At 40.3% G+C, this 24,700-nt stretch overlaps 1 protein-coding gene across 1 annotated transcript in view; it reads right to left on the reverse strand.

The window, feature by feature from the left end:
* Positions 1-22,322, reverse strand: part of LOC126095515 (cytochrome P450 6k1-like) — a 187,719-nt gene extending 165,397 nt beyond the window's left edge. The window contains exons 1-2 of the mRNA XM_049910300.1: positions 22,253-22,322; positions 4,542-4,646 (exon numbers count right to left, since the gene is read on the reverse strand). Of these exons, the coding sequence (XP_049766257.1) occupies positions 4,542-4,646; positions 22,253-22,322 (175 nt within the window). The remainder of the gene's footprint in view (positions 1-4,541; positions 4,647-22,252) is intronic.
* Positions 22,323-24,700: the final 2,378 nt, after the last annotated feature.

Below are 24,700 nucleotides of genomic sequence, written 5' to 3' on the forward strand. Positions count from 1 at the left end.
TGTCTGATAATGGTAAACTTCTCTTGGCCAGGAATGCCCTTTTTGCCAGTGCTAGTCTGCTTTTGATGTCCTCCTTGCTCCGTCCGTCATGAGTTATTTTTCTGCCTATGTACCAGAATTCCTTAACTTCGTCTACTTCATGATGCCCATTTCTGATGTTAAGTTTCTTGTTGTTCTCATTCCTGCTATTTCTCATTCCTTTCATCTTTCTTCGATTTATTCTCAATACATATTCTGTACTCATTACACTGTTCATTCATTCACCAGATCCTGTAATTCTTCTTCACTTTCACTCAGGATAGCAATGTCATCAACAAATCGTATAGTTGATATCCTTTCACCTTGAATTTTAATTCCTCTCCTGAATCTTTATTTTATTTCCATCACTGCTTCTTCGATGTACAGATTGAACGTAGGAGCGGAAGACCACATCCCCGTCTTACACCCTTTTTAATCCGAGCGCTTCGTTCTTGGTCATCCACTCTTGTTAGACTAGGACACTTAGGGTAGAATAAGTACCCTAAGACAAAACTGAGGGGAAGACCACGAAAGAGGTGGCTGGATCTTGTTGACCGGAACAGGTTATATCCCCTAATCTATGAAAGGAGAAGAAGAAGAAGAAGAAGAAGATAATTTTAAAAAAATGGCATGATTACCGCCTCGAACTGCTGATAAAAATCTTTTAGCAACCAGTTTCGGTTCACAGACCAAAAGTTATTGAAATAATACATAAGTAACATTACAAGACTGAACTTCCATAGACCTGTTTCGTGATATAAATGCTAACGACATCACGCGCGTAATAAAATGTCACCAACTCACTTAAAGACATTTATAGCAACATGTTAGGCGAATATAAAATCAATGACATCAGATAATAAAACCGTGAATTTGTCACTGAAATTAAAATTATGACTTTCTCTCTCTCTCTCTCTCTCTCTCTCTCTCTCACACACACACACACACACACACACACACACACGCACACGCACAGTGATAGTCATATCATAAAAAGCAAATGTTTCATATTTATACAAAGTTAGCTGTTGTCACAGAGTAACATAAATTAAATTATCGTAGTATTAACTGTGGTAGTCAGTGCACTGTTTCGTGTAACGTCAGCAGTCGGGATTAACGCTATGAACTGATGCATTGCACATAGAGCCGACTGCACAGCTGATCACTGTAGTTGTAGGCCCAAAAATTGTCATAGAGGCGATCGATAGTGGCTGGTAACTTAAAGGTGCACCCACACGATGCCTTTGTGTTCAACTTCGCTCATCCGCATAAATTTACAACAACGCAACTACGCATGCACGTTTGTGCATACGTAATTTCCTGGAAATGAAGAGCCGTGCGTAAGGCGCTTTACTTCTCGGCTTTGGTGAGAATCTTTGCGCTTTTTTTGCAGATGATAGGCAGCTGGGAACCATGCGTGTTTGGTTGTCTAATGTGTTCAGGTTATGCTGTTGAGCGATTTATGTGCAACAATGTCTGCCGACTCCAAAGGAAGCGTGCTTAAGTTAATAGGTGATTACAGACAAAGGAAACTCGTGTCGAACGCCGCTTCTAATGATTATTTGAATAAAAACTTGAGAAATGATGCCCTCAGCGTCAAGTATTAGATAAAAAGTCTGATGATATTACTGTAAAGAATAAGATACCGTGTGTTTCGAAGTAAAAAAAATACAGAAAGGAGTAAGCCAGAAATTTATAAAAAGGGTATACGAAAACCGTGGGTGAATATCCGTGCTATGGCGACTTAATTGTACCACTGAACAGTCTGACTTCTGAACAAAGGAAATGATGAGGTTTGTATAGCTTCTCAGCGAACTACTAAAAATAAAAATTACATTCAAATGGATTCTGGCGTCTGTGAAATTCCCAAGTTTGCCGAGTCGGAGGATGTTAATCTATTATAATACTTTGTCATTAAAGTTGTGTAAACAACATTTTTATAAAGCAAAATACAAATGACGTGTTGCAAGTTAATTATCCTTCACATGAAGATTAAGAACCTCCCTTAAGAATCTCTCAGTTTCAGTAATAATCACTGAAATGCTTTGTTTTTAAATACGAAAGAAATAGTTCAAACTTCTATATAAGTAGCCGGTTACAACCAACGAAATTTTATTTCTAGCCTTATGATTGCAGTTTCCCTGACAGACAATGTAAAATCTCGCTGTGAAACCCTTCTGAAATTTGCAAACAAAACGCTGTCACTTTGTATTTCTCGTTCTCTCTTATTTAGACACTTCTTTACCTACAGTCGCTTTTGCGTTTTCTTTTTCTGACACCTTTTCATCGCAATAAACGTAGCACAAACTCCCAAGAAAAGAACTGAATCCACAGCACACTGCTTGTGCAATGTGGTAACTTGTGGACACGAAAACGCCATGCGTATATGTGTTCTTTCCACAAATTTTTGTGTTGCCCTTCTATTCCCAATGTGTCTGCTGTTACGCACGAGGAAAGAGGCATCATGTGGACATACCTTAAGATTAAAAAGTTGTGTGTCATATGCTACGATAAGTAAATCTGACAGTCATAACAGATAGTCTGTATATTGCATCTAATATCAACTTACACGTGACAGTCACAGGTGCCGTTACAGAAACAAAATGTATAAAAGTAACGACTTACATACTCTCATAGACGCTAGCGTGCAACAAACTACAGACATATTTCTCACGTGCAATGCTTCCGCCGTAAAGTAACTTTTAAGGCACAGGGCGTACACATACATGAAATATAGGCAGAACCGAATTGTCTGAGTATCATATCCGTTATTTCTCAACGGTGTTTTTTCGTCGGCACGTTATGTCTCCCGCATAAATTAATTACTATTAATGACTGGGAAATCATTTTCAACATTTTGTCCACCGCTAATGACGAAAAATACACAAATAGTTTAAAGTTAACGTTTTCGTTAAAAACTTAAGTTTGAAATTTTTTTTATAAAAACAATGTAGAAGGTGTAATCTCTTGACAATCTGTTTAACTAACGTGCATGACAGCAGTTGCAGTTGCTTAGACACTTTACACAAGCTTAGTGCCTCGAATGCGATTTCGATCGTACACGTCGATATAAAGAATTTAGAAGGTGCCATCTATTGACAATCTAATTTTTTTTAGCATGCATGTTTACTTTCTTTAAGCAAGTGTTGTATACTGTGCGAATAAACTGAATTACATCAAACCGTTAATCTGCATCACTAGCAAAGGTTAAACAAACTCATACGGCACGGAATATCCATTTATTGTTAATTTTTCTTAACAAATGAATAATTAAAAAAATTAAAACTGTCAGAAGTCTGCTAAGTTCTTCCTTCCTGTAATTCAGTCTTCCACATTCCCAATGACCGAGCGAGTTCGCGCAGTCGTTAGCACTCTGGACTCGCATTCGGGAGGAAGACGCTTCAAACCCGAGTTCGTCCATCCTGATTTAGGTTTTCTGTGATTGCCTTAAATCCTTTCAGGTAAATGCCGGGATGGTTCCTTTACAAGGGCACAGCCGACTTTCCGCCCCATCTTTCCCTAATCCGATGGGGCCGATGACCTGGCTGTTTGAATCTCTCCCCAAAATTAACCAACCAACCAATTCCCACGGGGCACAACATGCAGGCCGAGAGGGAGACCTCCGATTCAATGCTTAACGGCAACAATTAGTGCAAGACAACGACTCTGTGCCACCAACTTATTTACTTCACCTCTGTCAAAATGTCTGCGGTAGAAGACAGCTACATAAACTTGCAAAAACATTATCGTTCTGTCCGTCTTCTCCCTAAAGACAATGAAGCACAAACACATAATTCTGGTAACGTGGATCAAAAGTGCGTTCATTGCTCTGCAAGGCTGTATAAAAGAGAGCTCCACGACAATTCAGCTACCATGTGTTGCCACAATGGAAAGGTTAACTTGGAGCCCATTAAAGTTTGTGAAGAACTTCAAAAACTCACAGAACAAACTGACGACTATACTAAGAACTACCTTGGAAATATTAGACAGTTTAAAAATACTCTGGCATTTCTTTCGGTTTGACATTCCAGACGTGGACCATGCTTCTTAAAAATTCATCGGTGGGTTTGTCATACCGTAGGAAGTTTGCAACCTCCTGCAGGAGTTGCACCAACTTACGTTGACCTCTTCACTATACATTTTGATACTGCATTACGACGTACAAAAAATAAAACTAATCTGAAAAACACTTTTTTTAATATGTTTTACAATTAACCCTATTGTATATGATGACATCGATGTTTGACAGTGAGACTAATATTTGTTACTTCCGTTCAAAATATAATATGTTTTATTAATAAATACTTGCATTTACATATTTCTCCGTTATTACCTACTGGTGATTGATCAGAATACATTGCGAATTACTTGATCCCATAGACAAATAACTCGATCTCGCGTAACAAACTTCCGTGGCAGTTGCGTCTAGTGTATGAGCAGTTAAAATTTTACACAAGTTAATAGGTCGTGGATATTAGCTAGTGTTGGTGTTGGTTAGGTTGTAAGCCAGGAGCGGTACCCACCTGGCGGAAGTGTTGGCTCCAGCGGCGGCTGCGGTAGACTGCGCTGGCGGTCTAGTGCGCTGCCCGCACTGTTATTATCATCGGCATTGTCATTCGCCGGAGTACCTGCAGCGAGCGCGCACGCCCTGCAAACAGCCGCCTTAACCGGCCCAGGGGGACGCCACTCAAGGCGTGCCGACTAAATTCCTTTCTCCGCTCGTAATCGGCACATTTGCGAATTGGCGTCGAGTTCCGTGACAGCAGTCCTGACCACTGGACATCGAGGGACATTCGCGGGGCCCTCGACTATGCGACTACGATAGGCAGCCACTAGTATGCAGGGTGGCCCACTGATCGAGACCGGGCCAAATATCTCACGAAATAAGCGTCAAACGAAAAAACTACAAAGAACGAAACTTGCCTAGCTTGAAGGAGGAAACCAGATGGCGCTATAGTTGGCCCGCTAGATGGCGCTGCCATAGGTCAAACGGATATCAATTGCGATTTTTTTTAATAGGAACCCCCATTTTTATTACATATTCGTGTAGTACGTAAAGAAATATGAATGTTTTAGTTGGATCACTTTTTTCGCTTTGTGATAGATGGCGCTGTAATAGTCACAAACATATGGCTCACAATTTTAGACGAACAGTTGGTAACAGGTAGGTTTTTCAAATTAAAATACAGAACGTAGGTACGTTTGAACATTTTATTCCGGTTGTTCCAATGTGATACATGTACCTTTGTGAACTTATCATTTCTGAGAACGCTTGCTGTTACAGCGTGATTACCTGTAAATACCACATTAATGCAATAAATGCTCAAAATGATGTCCGTCAACCTCGATGCATTTGGCAATACGTGTAACGACATTCCTCTCAACAGCGAGTAGTTCGCCTTCCGTAATGTTCGCACATGCATTGACAATATGCTGACGAATTTTGTCAAACGTTGTCGGTGGATCACGTTAGCAAATGTCCTTCAACATTCCCCACAGAAAGAAATCCGAGGACATCAGATCCGGTGAACATGCGGGCCATGGTATGGTGCTTCGACGACCAAACCACCTGTCATGAAATATGCTACTCAATACCGCTTCAACCGCACGCGAGCTATGTGCCGGACATCGATCATGTTGGAAGTACATCGCCATTCTGTCATGCAGTGAAACATCTTGTAGTAACATCGGTAGAGCATTTCGTACGAAATCAGCTTACATTGCACCATTTATTTATTTTATTTATTTATGCATTTATTTTACCTGGCAAGATTAGGGCCTTCAGGCCCTCTCTTACACCTAACCAGGCATACTCAGATTCAACAAATTTCAGTTTATACAGAACATTAAGGACATATAACATGTTATACAGTATTAATGTTACAGAAAAAATTAGAGATTGTAAAAGTACTACAATGATAATTATAACAATCAAAAAGTAATTATAATAATCAAGAATAATAATAATAATAATGACTATGTATAGGAAAGTGAACATATGTTTTCTTTTATGAATGTCAGTCCTATTGCTAGTTGGGAATTTTCTCGTTATATTCTTGCAGTTTGTGAGTTATTCTCATCAAGCAGAGACATAAGATGATAGAATGGGGTGAAAGAGATATAGAAAAGGTAGATAAGTTAGAGGAGGAGAAATAGAATGGTAAAATTCGAAGCTATGATGGAGAGGAGAAAGAAAAAGATGAGAGGGGCACGACAATGGTGGCTATACCGTCCCTAATATGTAAGTCTTGAGTTCCCTCTTGAATGTTGAGTGGTTCTGGATAAGACGCAGATCACAGGGGAGCGCGTTCCATAGTCGTATGGCTGAGATGGAGAATGACACAGAGAAAGATTTTGTGTTATGTAAAGGTACAGCCAAGATGCTAGATGTATCCGATCTGGTATTGCGGTTGTGGAATGATGATAGGTGTTTAATGTGAGAAGATAAGTATTGGGGGCACCAGTGGCTAAGAAATCGTTGAAGTAAGCACATCGTGTGGAGATCGCGTGCCTTATGTGGGCGTATCCAACCTAGCTGGGAGTATGAAGGACTGATATGATTATACAACCGTATATTTCATACGTATCTAACGCAAGCATTCATCACTAGCTCGAGGCATCTCGAATTTTCACTATTTGTGCCGTGTTGAACTACATCACAGTAGTAAAGATTAGGCAAGACTAGTGTTTGGACTAATTTTTGTTTAACATGGGTTGGAAATATTTTTCTAAATTTTTGAATTGCATGTAGGGAGGAGAGCGATTTCCGGCAAGCTGTGACTGTTTGTTCTTCCCAGTTTAGGTGTTCATCCAAGATTATTCCAAGGTCTTTTACTGTTTTTTGGTATGGTAGTTGGGTACCATTGAGGAGTATTTGAGGGACTGTTTCGCGAAAGTACCGACTGATTAACTTTGGATGAGATATAAGTATGACCTGGGATTTCTTGGGGTTTAGTTTCAGACCTAGGTTCTGTGCCCATCGAGAAACAGAGCAAAGATCTGCGTTCATACTCGCTACTGCGTCAGCAATGTTCTTGGGGCTTGCACTTATGTACAGTTGGATGTCGTCGGCATATAGATGGTAGTTGCAGGAGTGAATCACTGAAGAAATATCATTAATGTACAGTGAGAAGAGTAATGGACCAAGGACGGAGCCTTGGGGAACTCCAGAGCGCACGTTTTTCCATGATGACTTTTCCGACCCACAAATGACTTGTTGACTTCTGTTTTTGAGGTAGCTGTCGAACCAGTGTATAGCACTGTTTGAGAAATTCAGCTGTTTCATTTTAATTAGTAATATATCAAAGTCAACTGTATCAAAAGCCTTGCTAAAGTCAAGCAGTGTTAGGATGGTAGCTTCACGTCTGTCCATAGCATGTTTAATGTCATCAGTTACTTTGATTAATGCAGTTGCTGTACTATGGTGCTTTCGAAAGCCTGACTGATATTTGTTGTGGATGTTATGAGTTTTGAGGTAATCCGTCAGCTGTTCATGGACGATGTATTCTAGGGCTTTAGATATTGCAGATAGTATGCTGATCGGCCTGTAATCACCTGGCGACTTAGGGTTGTCAGTCTTGGGTATAGGTTGAATTAAACTTTGCTTCCACTCAGTAGGACATGTACTACTGACAAGAGACAGGTTGAAGATGTCTGTGATAACTGGAGTAATAGTGTCTACGACGTTCTTAATCATGCCAATGCTCACTCCATCAATTCCTACTGCCTCGGAAGAGATTCTCATAATTGCCTTGTGTACTGTGCCAGTAGTTGCATGTTTTAGGTAAAACTTGTCTCTCGAGAGATTGATATCTTGGGGCTGCCATCGATAAAATGGGGGCCAATTACCCTTCCTCCCATAATGCCGCATCTTACATTAACCCGCCAAGGTCGCTGATGTTCGTTTTGTCACAGCCATCGTGGATTTTCCGTTGCCCACTAGTGCATATTCTGCCGGTTTACGTTACCGCTGTTGGTGAATGACGCTTCGTCGCTAAATAGAACGCGTGCAAAAAATCTGTCATCGTCCCGTAACTTCTCTTGTGCCCAGTGGCAGAACTGTACACGACGTTCAAAGTCGTCGCCATGCAATTCCTGGTGCATAGAAATATGGTACGGGTGCAATCGATGTTTTTGAGATTCCCGATTCTCGCGCAATTTGTCTGCTGCTGATGTGCGGATTGGACGCGACAGCAGCTAACACACCTACTTGGGCATCATCGTTTGTTGCAGGTCGTGGTTGACGTTTCACACGTGGCTGAACGCTTCCTCTTTCCTTAAATAACGTAACTATCCGGCGAACGGTCCGGACACTTGGATGATGTCGTCCAGGATACCGAGCAGCATACATAGCACACGCCTGTTGGGCATTTTGATCACAATAGCCATACATCAACACGATATCGACCTTTTCCGCAATTGGTGAACGGTCCATTTTTACACGGGTAATGTATCACGAAGCAAATACCGTCCGCACTGGCGGAATGTTACGTGATTCCACGTAGGCTACTTATACGTTTGTGACTATTACAGCGCCATCTGTCACAAAGCGAAAAAAGTGGTCCAACTAAAACATTCATATTTCTTTACGTACTACATGAATATGTAATAAAAAAATGGGGGTTCCTATTTAAAGCCGCGCGGGATTAGCCGAGCGGTCTGAGGCGCTGCAGTCATGGACTGTGCGGCTGGTCCCGGCGGAGGTTCGAGTCCTCCCTCGGGTACGGGTGTGTGTGTTTGTCCTTATGATAATTTAGGTTAAGTAGTGTGTCAGCTTAGGGACTGATGACCTTAGCAGTTAAGTTAATAAGATTTCACACACATCTGAACATCATCATCCTATTTTAAAAAACGCAGTTGATACCCGTTTGAACTATGGCAGCGCCATCTAGCGGGCCAACCATAGCGCCATCTGGTTTCCCCCTTCAAGCTACACGAGTTTCGTTCTTTGTAGTTCTTTCGTTTGATGCTTATTTCGTGAGATATTTGGCCCGGTCACTATCAATGGACCACCCTGTATATTTATTTATTGAGACGTTCCTCTGCTCGCCAACATAGCAATGCATTCGAAATTCAACAGCGTCTCTTCAAAATTCTCCTCCAATTACTTTGATCTTGTGCATCCCCTTCTTCTGCACCAAATGTTCTGACTGTCACTGGTCGACCCCTTCTTCTTCCCTCAGTTTCCCAAGCCAGTATCAGTTTTGGTATTTTTGTTTCCTTTACATGTACCTCATACTCAGCAAGCCACCCTGCGGTGTTTGGTGAAAGGTACTTCTGGTATCACTAACAGACACCCCCCCCCCTTTTCCTTATTCCGTTCGCAAATGGTGCGTGGGAGGAATGATTGTCGGTAAGTCTCTGTGTTGGCTCTAATTTCTCGAATTTTCTCCTGTAGTCTCTTCGGGAAAGATATGTTGGAAGAAGTAGTATGTTCTATAACTCTTCCCGGGAAGGACACACTCAAAATTTCTATAGTAAACATCTACGTGATGCACAAACCGTCTCTTGCAGGGTCTGCTACTGGAGTTGTGGAGCATCTCTGTGACACTCTCGCGCTTACTAAACGATCCCGTGACATAAAGAATCGCTCTTTGTTGGATCTTGTCTATTTCTTCTATCAGTCCTACCTGGCAAGTGTCCCAGATTGCTGAAGAATACTCAAGAAACGGTCTAACAATTGCCTCATGAGCCAGTTATTTAGTATATGAATTACATTTCCCTTTTTCCTATGAACCGGTCTTTGCATCTGCTCTTTCTACTACTCGTCTAATGTCGTCATACAATTTAAGGTCGTTCGGTATAGTTACTCCTAGATAATTCACGTTAGTTCCTGTTTCCAGCAAACTGTCATCAGTATTGTAGTTTGGGCGCTAATGACCGTTGAAGTTGTGCGCCCTAAAACCACAAAAAAAAGTATTGTAGTTGTGAACTGGTGGATTTGTTTTCCTGTGTGTGCGCAATGTTTTACATTTATTTGCGTTTAGGGAAAAGTGCCCCTACCCCCATCTTTCATCAATCCTTTAGAGGTCATTTTGCAAACCGTTATTGCCTTCTGATGTTGCTACCTTCTTATGGACAACCGCATCATCTGCTAACAGCCTTAAAGAGTTTCCGACACTTTCTTCTAGATCATCTGCATACACTGTAAACTGTAACAATTCTGTCCTACGTCCTTAGAGTACGCCTTAAATATGAAACGTCCCCTTTGAACAATTTTACATGTGAAACGTCCACTTAGAACAATTATACAAGCCTGTGCTTAACCTGACACACAATATTATTTAGCGCAACGCAATCTGACTTTCAATAACCCCTACAAAACAATGGCCCTGACTAACTTTAACCTATACCTTTTACAAATCACTTACCTCACAAAAATCTTCGCTACTCAAGCTACTGCAAAACAGCGAGCGCCACTATTGCCAGCTAAATAAAAGATTCAAACCACTGAAGGTACTGACTACTGATAGGGATAGTTAGCAAATGAAAGATATTAATAGAGAACAAACAATGTATTTACCTTAATATTCATAATTGACATTCAGTCTTACAGATTATCAAAACTCCGCCATCTCTCTCCCCACGTCCACCACTGCTGGCGGCTCACCTCCAACTGCCCAACGCTACGTGCTGTTCACATCCAGCTATAGCAGTTCATGACAACAATGGCAGGCAACAATGCAAACTAGCCACATACTGCACACAGCATAGCCAGTGATTTTCATATAGAGTGCTATGTAACGTTGCCAATAAAAAACATAAACAGCAAACTTACATAAAGAAAACATAAACAGCCTACTTACATAGCCCCCATGCTCCCCACAAAAAAATTTACAAATGTTTTGGCCAGTGGCCAATAATGATTTGATAAAATTTTTCATAATTACAATAACAAAGATATCAAATGCACACACTTATTGATACAATGTTGGTCAACAGCTAAAATTTTTTTCACAGTCAATAAAGACAGTCCAGATTGTTCATCATAATAGTAATTACAGTTTTTGTTTTTCACAAAGTCTCATTAGTAAAAGAAATTGCACATAGAAGTAGTGGATTTCCATGCAGTCTTGAAGAAGTAGTGTTGTCCTTCCAACGGAAAGACAGTGCTGACTCTTGAAATGCTGACAGGTAATGGGCCACAATGGAGCAAACCCACAGCAGAGTCATTCGAAGTTCTGACGAATATTGGTAGGTAGGTCATCACTGAGCAGACCCACTGCAGTCCTGGTAGAGAGTATGGTATTGATGGGCCACCAGAGATGCAGACCCACAGTAGTCCTTGTAGAGATAATTGTATTGGTGGGCCATCAAAGATGCAGACCCACTGTAGTCCTCGTAGAGATGGCCAGCAGCCATCTGTTGTGACTGTGCAGGTGCACAATCACCATTGAAGAGTCTTGCGGATAATAGAGCAAGTCCATAACCACCACTTGTGCATTCACAAAGTTTTTGGGAATTGTCCTTAGAACCAGCAATGCTGTTATCCAGTCCCTTGCTGAATTATTAACACACGTGCAAACACTAACAGTCCCTACTTCTCACATATTGTCCATATACTATGACCAACAGAAATGTGTGCAGTGAAATGAATGCTTACAAGTTACTGAATTTGAGTAACTGGTGTCAATTACAATTATATAACATAAGAATACAATTACAAAGATACAAAATACATCATTAAAAACATAACAATACAGATAATATTTGTAGTGCAGGCTTTACAAAACAATAGAAATAAACATATACATCAGTGTTACAGGAATGATGACATGAGTACATACATAAAAGATCAGAATCACTCTTAAAAATTCAACTTCACACATGAGCATTAAAACAACACAGAATAAATAATGTCTAAGCATCTTTACAAAGAAAATAACAGAGTATTAGAAAAATTCTACAACATAGCTCTCATCAGCTAAACACATAAAGACAGGAAAAACACAAATACACAAGGGTACACAAACACATAGCGGAATAACACCAAAAAGAAAGGACAACACACAATTACATATTGGGAAAAAGCAGCAAAGAGGAAAGGACAGGGTTTGTTTTACTGCAGTATTTTGCTTGGAGATCTCCCTTCATTCCATAGATCGTTCGTCTTATTTCAACCTTTGCTTCCACCAAAAAATCCTATCTAAGCATGCTTTCTGTATTTATATGTTCACACATTGCTTCCCTCATCATTTATTTCCAAGAAAATCCTACCTATACCTCGTTCCTGTATTCTATTCATATTTCTTTCAAAATAATTATTTCTGATTGTACAATACTCATTGGGGCCCAAATCTTTCTTCGCAATGCATTCTTTACCTATTCTCCATAGTCAGTTTCTTATATAGTCTACCCCCTCTTAAGCTAACTTAAATCTACTGAGTTCAGATATATATACCAAGGGACGAGGCAATGCAGCATCACAACAAATCAACACAAACAAAAATGACAAAAAATGCAAATTGGCAAAGCTAGCAGCATAAATTAGCAAAAGTCAAATTCAATAACACTATGCCTGGCAAACAGCAGCAACTTATACCTAAACATGACATAGCTCAAGCAGAAAAAATATTACAGTAAAAACAACAATGCAGACAAGGGAAATGCATATTCACATCTTAATGTCTATGTAATTAAAGTGGTCATCTTAATGTCTATGTAATTAAAGTGGTGCACCATAACAACTTATTGTAAAAAAATATTACCATGTACTTGAAAAGAAAATTTTGTTTTACTGTTGCTAGTTCCTTCTTATTGTTCTTTCCTTTCCAAGTGCTCCTTTTTTAAAGAATGTGGATCATAAAATAATTATTTAATAAATCTGTTGACAGAAAGAGTTCACATTAGCAAATGCATTTCATTTTATAAAAGCAATGCTGCAACACAGCTGGAAACCAGATATCAAATGAAATAAGCAATTACGCAAACCAAAGCATAAAAATGTCATTCAGTAGTCATGTGACATTTCATTTCATAAGTTAATTGCTCTCAACTCTCGTACAAAGACTCTTGTCATAATCAGGTGTGCAGATGTAAAAATATTTCTTGTCATTTTGTTAGGCATTTCAGTAAATATCATAAATTTTTTAAGTAACGAGGGTGTCGCATTAGCGATGAAAGGCACATCCTAATGGCTTATTCTCCAGGTGTTTGACACAGCTGTGTGCCCACAACGCATTACAAAAATCATATGTTTTCAAGTAGTGAGCGTGTCGCATTAGCGATGCCCTCTACAAAGGAATGTCATTAACAGGAGTATAGCCCTATCTTTGTCCTTCTCTTCCACCTGTGCCTCTGGCACACCCTAATGGCTTTCTTTTCTACCTGGGCGTCTGAAAAGGCTTGTTCTCCAGGTGTCTGACACACCTGGGTGCCCACGTCACATTATCTGCAGGTGGTCACTTAACTTTCTTACGGAAATATTTACGACAGCAGTTTCCGCTACAGTGACAGTCTCATATAAAAATATTTCACAGGTCAAGAGTCCCTAACCACTATTCATTACTCCTTACCTTATTCGTCGACACTTTTTCCATATTTCATCATAACAGATACATAGCATAATCAAATAACTCATATAGCATCAGCTTATGGATCATAAACTTACCGCAACAGCATAATACACATCGTCGTCGTAAAAATAACATCATAAAACCTCAGTCAAATCTCAAAATCGTCGTAGCTTCCTCCAATAATTTCAAAACCTAACAAAATTCTCTGCTCATGTCAAAAGTGTCATCTGCCTCCAACGTACTTTAAAATCATACTCCCTTACCAAATACATCATTCAAAGTTCTCATAGTATCACAATGGTTCCAAAAAAAAATATGAACAGTGCACAAAGTACAGACAAAGTACAATTTCTTAAGTGTGAAGTAATCCAACTCTGTAATGGCGTAAACATGTGTCACTGACGTAGTAAAAGGATGTTTGTTTCTCTGTTAAATGATCAGATAGGTGTGTAATTTATGTGTTAGAGAAATATGGTACCGATGTGTAAAGTTGTATAAGCAAATACCATATTAGCTAGGGCTCCTTGTGCTTGCCAAACACATGGTACACAAAGTAGGCGTGTACCCCCCTGAGGTTTATTGTAATTATACCCTCAGGTGTTACAGATTACAGCAATGGAATGAAATGTATCACGAAAAACTTTCTTTGTAATTCAAAAATCTTTAAAAATAAATGTTTTAAGTACAAAATTAATCACTCAAGTACGTGTCCTGTAGCGCTAAATGTGCGTTTTGCTCTAAGATAATCTCTGGGAAGTGTCGTAGTTATCGTCCTCCAAAAGCTAAGTTCAGCAGAAGCCAATGTACTTACCTCATGATAAACAAAAGTGAAATGCTTTGCGTATAGATAACTTAGTTATTACGCTTATTGCCGTGATGAGGAAAGTACTGTGCTGTAACGTATTGTTGTCCTACGGAAAAGGCTGTCTCCTTGTAGCAATAGCACAAAAGTTACTACTAAAACATGTTTTACTTTACAGAAGAATTCAGAAAAACTGTGCAGATATCAAACAGATACACCGCAAAAGCAACATTGTAAATTGTCACTCATTAGTAACGTCGTGATATAATCGTGTAGCTGTCACACAAACCAACCACTGTGTCATCTGGCATTTCACAGAAAGCACCTCAAATCCAGAATCCACTCGTAAGCAAACCAAAATGTTGCATGTTAACAGTTTCTTAAGTCTGACAAATTGTACAAGTAGCGTGAAGTGAAAATTGCAAAGACTAAGTTAAAAACAGATTATCTGTCAATAAATGGTTTTACATGAGAAATGTGGTGTAAACCTTTACTCTTCCTAGTACGCAGAGTTTCAACTTCAACGCAATTATCATGTGGTATACGTCGGATTCTGTAAGGTCCATTGTAAACTAGAAAGAATTTGTGACTCAAGTGTTTCTTCTTATGTGACAATGAATGAGCTTTAATGAGAACTTTCTGACCAATACATAATTTCTTTGCATTTGCTTTACCGTGTAGTTTTCTCCTTTTGTCTGCTGCAGATTTTATATTTTTAAGAGCCAAATCAATTATGTCTTTGTGTCGAAGTTTACGTGTATTCGGGAAAGGTACAAGCTCTCTGATTCTGTTCGGAGGTTCTACATTCTTCAGTACAAGAGTAGGTGGTAAAGCAGTGGAATCATGAGGCATTTCATTCAGCACATTTTGAAATAAGTGTAAATATCTGTCCCAATGCTGATGCTTTCTGTGACAATAAAGTCTGCAAAGCTTATTGATTTCTTTCATAATCCGTTCAGACGGGTTACAGTGTGGTGAATACAATGAAATAAAAACAGGTTTGATTTTATGATTCCGAAGCATGCGTGACCAAACAGCAGATCTGAATTGCGGTCCGTTATCTGAAATGACTTTACTAACGTGTCCCACTTCACGTAAGAAATTTTTAACAAAGGCGTTGGATACAGACCGTCCAGTGGCTTTACGTAACGGAGTGAAAGAAACAAATTTTGAAGTAAGTTCAACAGCGACTAGAACGTACGAAAATCCATTCGATGTTGTGACAAGGGGTCCCAAGAGATCAACAGCAGCAAATTCTTTTAATTTGGAAGGAATAATAGGAAACAACGGAGCACGATGTGAGATAGTAGATGGTTTCGCCTTTTGACAAAGTTTACAAATAGACAAGACTCTTCGAATTCGCTTTTCCATATTGTTAAAATAACAAGTCGTTCGAAGAATATGATAACATTTTCGTGGACCAAAATGTGCGTAGCTGAAATGAATGTACCAAATGAGCTTATTAACAAAATCGTCTGGAATGCAAAGTACCCATAGCTTGTCATCAACAGTGCAGCGTTTGAAGAGTATGTTGTTTCTAACCAGGTAATAATGCCGAATCTGAGTGTGTGTCTTTTCATGCCATTTACTTTTGATATCTTTCCAAATCGGATCTTTATCTTGTTCATGAGCAATGTCCTTTAAAGATGTGGTGATGAAGTTTTCAAAGGCGACTTTCTGAATGTAAAGAATACTGAAATTTTTCTCGAGGTTGCTTTCTGTGTTACTTTTCTCAAGCCCAGCCGGTGCGCGTGACAGCGCGTCCGCAACAATGTTCTCCTTGCCGGGAATGTAGACTATTGTGAAGCGGAATTCTTGCAGAAACAATGCCCAACGTTTTAACCCATCATGATTTAATTTTGAAGACATAAGAAACTGTAATGCACGATGATCACTGTATACTTTTACGTGCTTACCAGAAAGAAAGAAACGAAATTTGTTAAATGCCCAAACGATAGCTAAAGCTTCTAATTCAGTAACGGAATAATTTTTTTCAGATTTTGTTAGCACTCGGCTAGCAAAAGCAATGGTTTTCTGAACAGTAATGTCATCTTCTATGGCTTCTTGAAATAAATGGGCACCAAGACCAACTTTGGAAGAATCAGTGCTAAGGCAGAAATCTTGTGACAGATCTGGATGAGCTAGTATTGGCGCGTGAAGTAACGCTTCTTTCAAAGAATTGAATTCCAACTGTGCTTGTTCGTCCCAGTTCCAAATAGTATTTTTTCCAGTGAGAGAACAAAGTTTTGGTGTAACTAGAATTTGCATATTCAGAAAACGACGGTAAAAATTTACGAGACCTAGAAAACTGCGGACTTGTTTTTTTGTGGATGGAACTGGAATGGCTCTAATTGCTTCTAACTTTTCAGGATCCGGCTGAATGCCTTCAGAAGAAATAATATGTCCCAAAAACTTCACCTTCATCCTACCGAATTCAGACTTTTCCAAGTTAACTGTAATTCCAGATTCTGCAAAAATACGTAACAAACTGTTGAGTATGCGGTTATGTTGTTCCCATGAAGCTTCTGCTATTAGAATATCGTCCACATATAAGGTGATGTGACGTTTTAAGAACTCAGGTAATATGGAATTTAACCCGCGAATGAATGCTGCTGAAGAAATGTTCAAACCAAAAGGAAGTTTCCGAAACTGATAACAAACGCCGAAACAAAGGAAAGCTGTGTATTTTCTACATTCTGGATGAAGTTCGATCTGATAAAAGCTGGATCTGAGATCAATGGAAGACAACACTTTTACACCATTAAAATTTTGAAGAAGTTCTTCCATCGTCTGCGGCCTGTCTGTTTCAGGAATAATGATAGTATTGATTTGTCTCGAATCTAAGACAAGTCTGATCGATCCTATGAAACGTCCCCTTTGAACAATTTTACATGTGAAACGTCCACTTAGAACAATTATACAAGCCTGTGCTTAACCTGACACACAATATTATTTAGCGCAACGCAATCTGACTTTCAATAACCCCTACAAAACAATGGCCCTGACTAACTTTAACCTATACCTTTTACAAATCACTTACCTCACAAAAATCTTCGCTACTCAAGCTACTGCAAAACAGCGAGCGCCACTATTGCCAGCTAAATAAAAGATTCAAACCACTGAAGGTACTAACTACTGATAGGGATAGTTAGCAAATGAAAGATATTAATAGAGAACAAACAATGTATTTACCTTAATATTCATAATTGACATTCAGTCTTACAGATTATCAAAACTCCGCCATCTCTCTCCCCACGTCCACCACTGCTGGCGGCTCACCTCCAACTGCCCAACGCTACGTGCTGTTCACATCCAGCTATAGCAGTTCATGACAACAATGGCAGGCAACAATGCAAACTAGCCACATACTGCACACAGCATAGCCAGTGATTTTCATATAGAGTGCTATGTAACGTTGCCAATAAAAAACATAAACAGCAAACTTACATAAAGAAAACATAAACAGCCTACTTACAAATAACCTTTACATCTGACGATTTTGTTCCGTCAAGAGTGACGTGTTGAATTACCTTACTGAAGTCGAAGAATATACCACCAACCTGAGCGCAGATGTCTACAGCGCTGTAGATCTCGTGGAGGAACAGAGCGAGCTGAATTTCGCCAGAAGTCTGATTCCGGAACCCATGCGGAGTATTGCACACAAGATATTCGATCTCTAAAAACGTCATGAAACATGAGTGTAAAACATGTTCCGTAGTTCTACAATAGATATATAGGTCTATAATTATGTGCACCTGTACTACGACTCTTATAGAAAATGGAATAACCTGATCTTTTTACCAGTCGCTGGGTACCCTTCGTTGCTCCAGCGACCTACGATAAACTGTTGCTAGTAGGGGAGCAAGTTCTCCGTTCTTCTTACATGCCCGTAAAACTGTAATTTTCTTCGATCCATCACATCACACATTTCTTCCCCCACTTCCATTATCCTTATCACTCCGATGATCATTACGTAGTCTTTCCTTTAAATCTTTGCTGATCTCCAGAAATACATCTCTAACACTTTCAACTTATTTGTAAGTTTCTGATTTGTTGTCCAGATCTCTGCTCCACACATGAATGTACCCTCGTAACATTGACTTCGATATGAGTCTTTACGTTCTATTCTCCATATTCCTGCTCCATATAATTGAATTCAGCATCCCAACGACCAGATCATTACTAAGATATTGAAGTTTTTATAATTAATCTGTAAACCCAATTTTTATATCATTGCTAGCTGGTTACATATATAACTTGCAACCTTCAAAACTTGTTGTATGATGATATGGTTTGAACAAATAGTAAGCAGTGCAGACATGTTCCACCTGCACTCTCTAACCCCCACTGCCTTACATTTGCGAGACCATTTCCTAATAACTTTCTAGTATCCAGTCATCAAAACTGCCTAAGGAACAAACTATTTGTCTCTTAATGAAAAACCATAGAATGTCTGTTTGGAATATATCTATCATATACCGTACATATATTTAGTCGTATGTACATATTATTTTATAGCTTTGTAACAACGCTCAACCATTTCACTACATAACTTCGTAACAACGTTCAAACATTTTTTTTTTTCAGAATAAATAACGCAGCACGAGAATTGTAAAGAAACGATCACGTAATTCATAAGACATTATCAGTTTCAATTGTCAGTATTTTGGCATCGATAAATGGTAGCGCCTTCTCTTGAATTACATACAACTCGGCACGCCCTTGACATTGACGAAATGAAATGGAAGGACTCATCTTGAAGAATGTTCTGCCAGTCGTTTCCAAAGATATAATACATGGTTTCTATCAGAAGACTGTCAACTTAAATGTTGTGTCTTTTATACCATTCAGACACCGCTCACACAAAATGTGGTCGGGACTTTATCATTAAAGTAGAGGAATGCAGCGATCGGAAGCACCAAATATTGGTAAATGTTTTGAATATAAAGATTTGCTCCCTATGTTCCTCTTCCAAAACGGGGGTTCTTTTCCCTCTTGGTCAGTATTCCTCCGCAGATCATAACAGAAACTCCTTGAAATTTGTGGAGCTGCTGTACGTTTCTAAGCCTTTTCGTGTCATCTGGTCGCCTCCATATGGGAACTATTCTCGAATCTGGGAGAAAACCGAAGCGTGCTTCATCTGTAAAGAGGAGTTCTCCCATCGATCCACTGCCCAGTTTTGACACTGTTGGTACCACAGAACACTACGTGCACGATTTTCCATGATGAATAACTGAAAACCTTAAAGATTGATGGGCATAAAGGCATCTTTCATGCAGTCTATTTCTTATAGTTCGGGTTGAAATAATTACGTTACTTACATTTTGCAAGACATTTCTGAACATTATGGCAGTTAAAGTTCTTTCTCTCACGTTCTAAGGCACAGAAATCTTTCTTGGCCTTCAGTGGCAACCCTTGGTTTTCCTTAGTGCATTTCTTCTGTACTATCAAATTGTTGATAACGATTCCACCTTCTTGAAAGTACATCTCTTCCCATATTTACAGCCATTGGAGCACCAGCCTGTGTTCCGCGATTTTCAATTGTGCCAGTTGTCTTAAGTAAATCATCAAGCTTTAAATGACGGCATTCTTTCATAATTAAATCTATTTTTAACTGTTCTCAAGCGTTATTACAATGTTACGCCATTGTTAGTTTCTTATGTCTCCTGTTAAAAACACGCTTACTTACTTCTTTCCAGTTTGAAAATGGTAAACACAACGTTGGGTATTATGGTAACCTTGTAGCATGACAAGTGACTATTACTTTAATATTCAGTTCCATTCAGTAAGGGAACTTGGTAAATTCTTTAAGTATTTTATGTATCTGGGTATCACTCCTACGGGTCGTCAGGCGCATTTTCTGCGGTGTTTCGGGAGATATTTCTAATATCATTTTTGAAATGTGTAACTGGTGTCAGTCCAAACTAATCCTGCTAGTCGTGTCTGACATACAGATTGCCAGTTATTGAACTATATGAAAAAAAACGTAAAATAATTACAAAATACGGCGTGCTCACACTTTATTCAACATGTAAACGTCACTACAGATATTCAGATTTAGGTTATGAGGTTATGGCGTGTTCCACGTGCCTGCCATTATTGGCGATAATGTGACGCAGACGAATAGCGATATTCTGCATGACCTGATGAAGTGTCACAACACCATTGCTGTTGTTGACCTCCTGAATGGCTGTTTTCAGCTGAGCAATCGTTTTAGGATTATTGCTGTACACCTTGACTTTAATATAGCCCCACAAAAAGGAGTCGCATGTGTTCAGATCCGGAAAATATGGAGGCCAGCTGTGGCACATGCCAGTCGCCTCTGGGTACCGCAGAGCCAGAATGTGGTCCTCATAGTGCTACTCCTGCTTCAATGGGCTCGAGCCCTCGTCTTGCATGAACCACACCTTGTGGAAATCAGGGTCGACCTGGATAATGGGAATGAAATCATCTTCCATAACCTTCACGTACCGTTCGGTAGCCACCGTCCTATCGAGGGATATCGCACCGATTATTCTGCGACTGGGCATTGCACGCCGCACAGTGACCCGTCGAGGCTGAAGAGACTTCTCGATCGCGAAATGCGGATTCTCAGTCCCCTATATACACCAATTTTGCTTATTGAGGACATTTTGACCTGCATATGGGCAACAACAAGGCTCGTGCGCATGCGCATACTAATACCCATCTTGCCCCGCGGCCAACGGCGCAGTTTGAACGTCCTGACGCAAACCGTTTAGAAGTTCATTTCATACAAAAAAAATGGTTCAAATGGCTCTGAGCACTATGGGACTCAACTGCTGAGGTCATTAGTCCCCTAGAACTTAGAACTAGTTAAACCTAACTAACCTAAGGACATCACAAACATCCATGCCCGAGGCAGGATTCGAACCTGCGACCGTAGTGGTCTTGCGGTTCCAGACTGCAGCGCCTTTAACCGCACCATTTCATACAGTTCAGTGATTGTCACCATGTACGACGCCTAACGTCTATGGAAAGCATAGGTTTGTTTCCCGTTACAAACAAGATTATTTTTAAATCGTAATTTTAACTGTAAGACTTCAAGAATATACAGTGCTTCAGCAGCGACTGAGTAGCGCTGCTGCATGGAAGTAGCAGTCAGCGCGGGCCAGGGGGTACTGTCGCTGCTGCAGTAGGCTGGTTGTTCTTCGTGTTTTACTGTCCCTGTTGACACACGTCGACAGAACGACCATCACACGAGATTAATTTGGGGCCGATCTTTCGAATGGGCACCTAAAATTCCACATTAAAAATAATTTTGATTGTAGCGAGAAACAAACCGACGTATGTGATGAGCAGTATTTGTTTGGGCTGACCCCAGCAACACGTTGTAAAAACGGAATTTTTAATTGTTTCTTGAATAATTTTGATGTCAGTATACTTTAAATGGCGCAGATGACACGAGGCAGCCCTGTAACATGCCTTTGCGTGTTCTAAATTTCTGTGAAAGTATATTACCATGACGCATCGCCTGCTATCTATACTACAGACCAAACTAGAGTTTGAAAAATTAATTGAAAATAATTAAAGAAATAGCATACAGGAATGGTTAAAAACCTATCCTGATTGATAATGTAGTCACTAGAAAGAAGAGACAGAGGATAACAGCACTTCTTTACGCTCCTCAGACGGCATTAAACCACGCTCCCCATGCTATATGTAGGTACCTACCAGAAAACTGAAATCCAGGAAATATACTCCAGATTTTTACGCTACGAATGCTGTTTTCCACAGTCTCTTAAGCAGTAAAGATAAGATTCCACCTTTAGAACAGAGTAGAATCTGTGTGGCAAATCAATCAGGTAGCTGCTATAACTACTACACTGACTGGGCATGAAAGGTGTTTGGAGACGTAACCACCCAGATAAGCAAGCTGACTGCACCCTTTTAAGTATACCCGGTTCTTGTTGTACCTGCTGACCCGCATTGAAGATGCGACCGTACATGTCCGAAAGAACAGGTACCATCTTCATATAGTTAAGGCTAGCCGGCCATTGACCTTCTTCTTGTGTGCAGGATGCAGACGCATTGCCCGAACTTTTACAGGCCTCGGTAAGATTGCCTGCCGCGAGTAATGAGTGTAATGGGCAGGGGCACTACGAATGTAGTGTGTGGATATTAAGTTGGGAATGTGGGTCTCACCGGGAGCGTTCAAGGGATAAATCTCTGCAGTTGCACTGTCCTCAATACCCTCGGTGTCTCAGATGGATGGAGCGTCTGCCATGTAAGCAGAGGATCCCGGGTTCGAGTCCTGGTCGGGGCAAAGATTTTCAACTGTCCCCGTTGATGTACACCATCGCTTGTCGACAGCTTAGGACTTAGGGTCTTGATTTATTTGTCATTTAATTCCTTCAAGTGTTCTAGGGGATTGAGGGCTGGAGAGCGAGCAGGCCAAGGTTTGCCGCCCCCCCCCCCCCCCCCCGTCCCCTGTTCCTGGTTCCCAGACCAACCCAGCGATCCTGAAATGTCTGCGACAGATGTTCGCGCTCTTTGTGACGGAAGTGTGCCGGTACGCCATCATGCATGAACCACATTTACATTCGTTGCTGCAATGGCACAACCTCCAATAAGATAGGGAATACAGTAATGACAAAGTCCAGATAATGCGACCCAATCAAGCTTTGTGGTAGCACGCATTAATCTATCGTCAAGTACGCCTGTCCATACGTTGATTGAGAATCTGTGTTGATGACCTCTTCCCTGAACTTCTTGGGGGCTTACATCCGCCAATACACGCTGGTTATGGAAATTCACAATTGGATTTCGTGTGAACCCTGCCTCGTCGGCAAATAAAATCTTGGATCCGAACAGCGGATCTGCAGCACACTTCTGCAAGAGCCATTGACAGAACCGCCGTCTGCCATGATGATATTGTGGCCTTAGGGCCTGAACGCGCTGTAGTTGATATGGGTGCAGCACTTGTTCTGTAGTGCCCTCCAGATAAGGGAGTGAGACGCGCCCTCTGCTGCTGCTAATCGTCGCACACTGGTCTAAGGCTTTCTTCCACCGAACCTAGCACACGCTCCTCCATGTCAGGCGTGCGGGCTGTGCGGGGCCTTCCACCGTCAGTCTTCCGAGGTTCAAGGGCACCTGTGTCCCTCAGACGCTGGAAGAGTCTGCCGAACAGCTTATCAGAGGGCGCTCTGTGCTGTGGTTATTTTTCAGCGTAGAAGGCACAGGCTCTCAAGCTACGTCCATTTGCTACGCCATAGCAGAATATCATATCCGACATTTCACTTGTCGAGTAGTAGGCTTCCATTGCTAACAGTACTTTACAATAAGGCAAACAAAGACGACGAAGACCAACGTAGCCTACAAGACGACTCGACTCACACAACTGACTGCAGACCACGTAATGGTAGGTAGAGTATTGTGAGTAAGACATCATAATACACTGTCGACACATTTGACGGACCGCCAATGCAACGACTGCGTTAGCAACCGCGACCAAGCGTCGCGCAGCCCTTCCTATAAACACGTGTTCATCTCGGAAAGTATCTGTTTCCGGATGTACGTTTATTGGACTTATTTTTCTTGTTTCGATGAGTAATACCATGTCTCAAGAATTTGACACTTGTTTTTGAACAACCTGTATATGCCGTTTCTAAGCACCATCAGATTGAGGATCTCTCGAAATCCGTCGTTAATTCTGCGATTTGCTATACCAAAATGACGGGAAACGTCACATTGGTGGTTAAAGAATTACTGTAACTTGTGTATTATGAAAGTGTGTCATTTCAAGGCAACATCACATTGAGAAGCCGTCAAAATCGCATTGTTCTTGGTACAAATCTCAGTAGATCCATACTTTTCTTTTACTCATCTTCACGTTTTCTAATAGGTTCTGACATTTTCCTGTTAGTTTAATAGAAGTATATTCTGTAATGTTTGATGTTACGTGAAAACGTGTGCGCTCTTTCTGAGGAGTGAGTTTGCTCGATTGGCTATATGTACAACACAGGTTGTACTATTTGCAGTGCGACATTTTACACATTGTTTCAAGTATTGCATTTCACTTGTAAGATTCTGCTACTGAGTAGAAACAGCGAACGTGTAAGAAAGACATCAGGGTTTTACTAAAAAGTCAGGATGATGAAATAATTTTTTTCTTTGCGTGGAGAACTATCGTAAATTTGTGTCGCTCTATTTGCAATGGAACTTTTGTAATTCGATACCTTATTGACTGAACATCGTACTTTTCTTTTTGGTTTGTAACATGTCCATGGGTACTGAAGTTTTTATTACTAATGTGTGTTTGGTGCCTGTTCTTCCTGAAGGTATCTGCAAGAACAGACACCACTCATGTAGTAGTAATATCTATGCCTTGACAGCATTTCATGATATT

Source organism: Schistocerca cancellata, chromosome 8 (assembly GCF_023864275.1).
Source record: "Schistocerca cancellata isolate TAMUIC-IGC-003103 chromosome 8, iqSchCanc2.1, whole genome shotgun sequence".
In the NCBI taxonomy this organism is placed as follows: domain Eukaryota; kingdom Metazoa; phylum Arthropoda; class Insecta; order Orthoptera; family Acrididae; genus Schistocerca; species Schistocerca cancellata.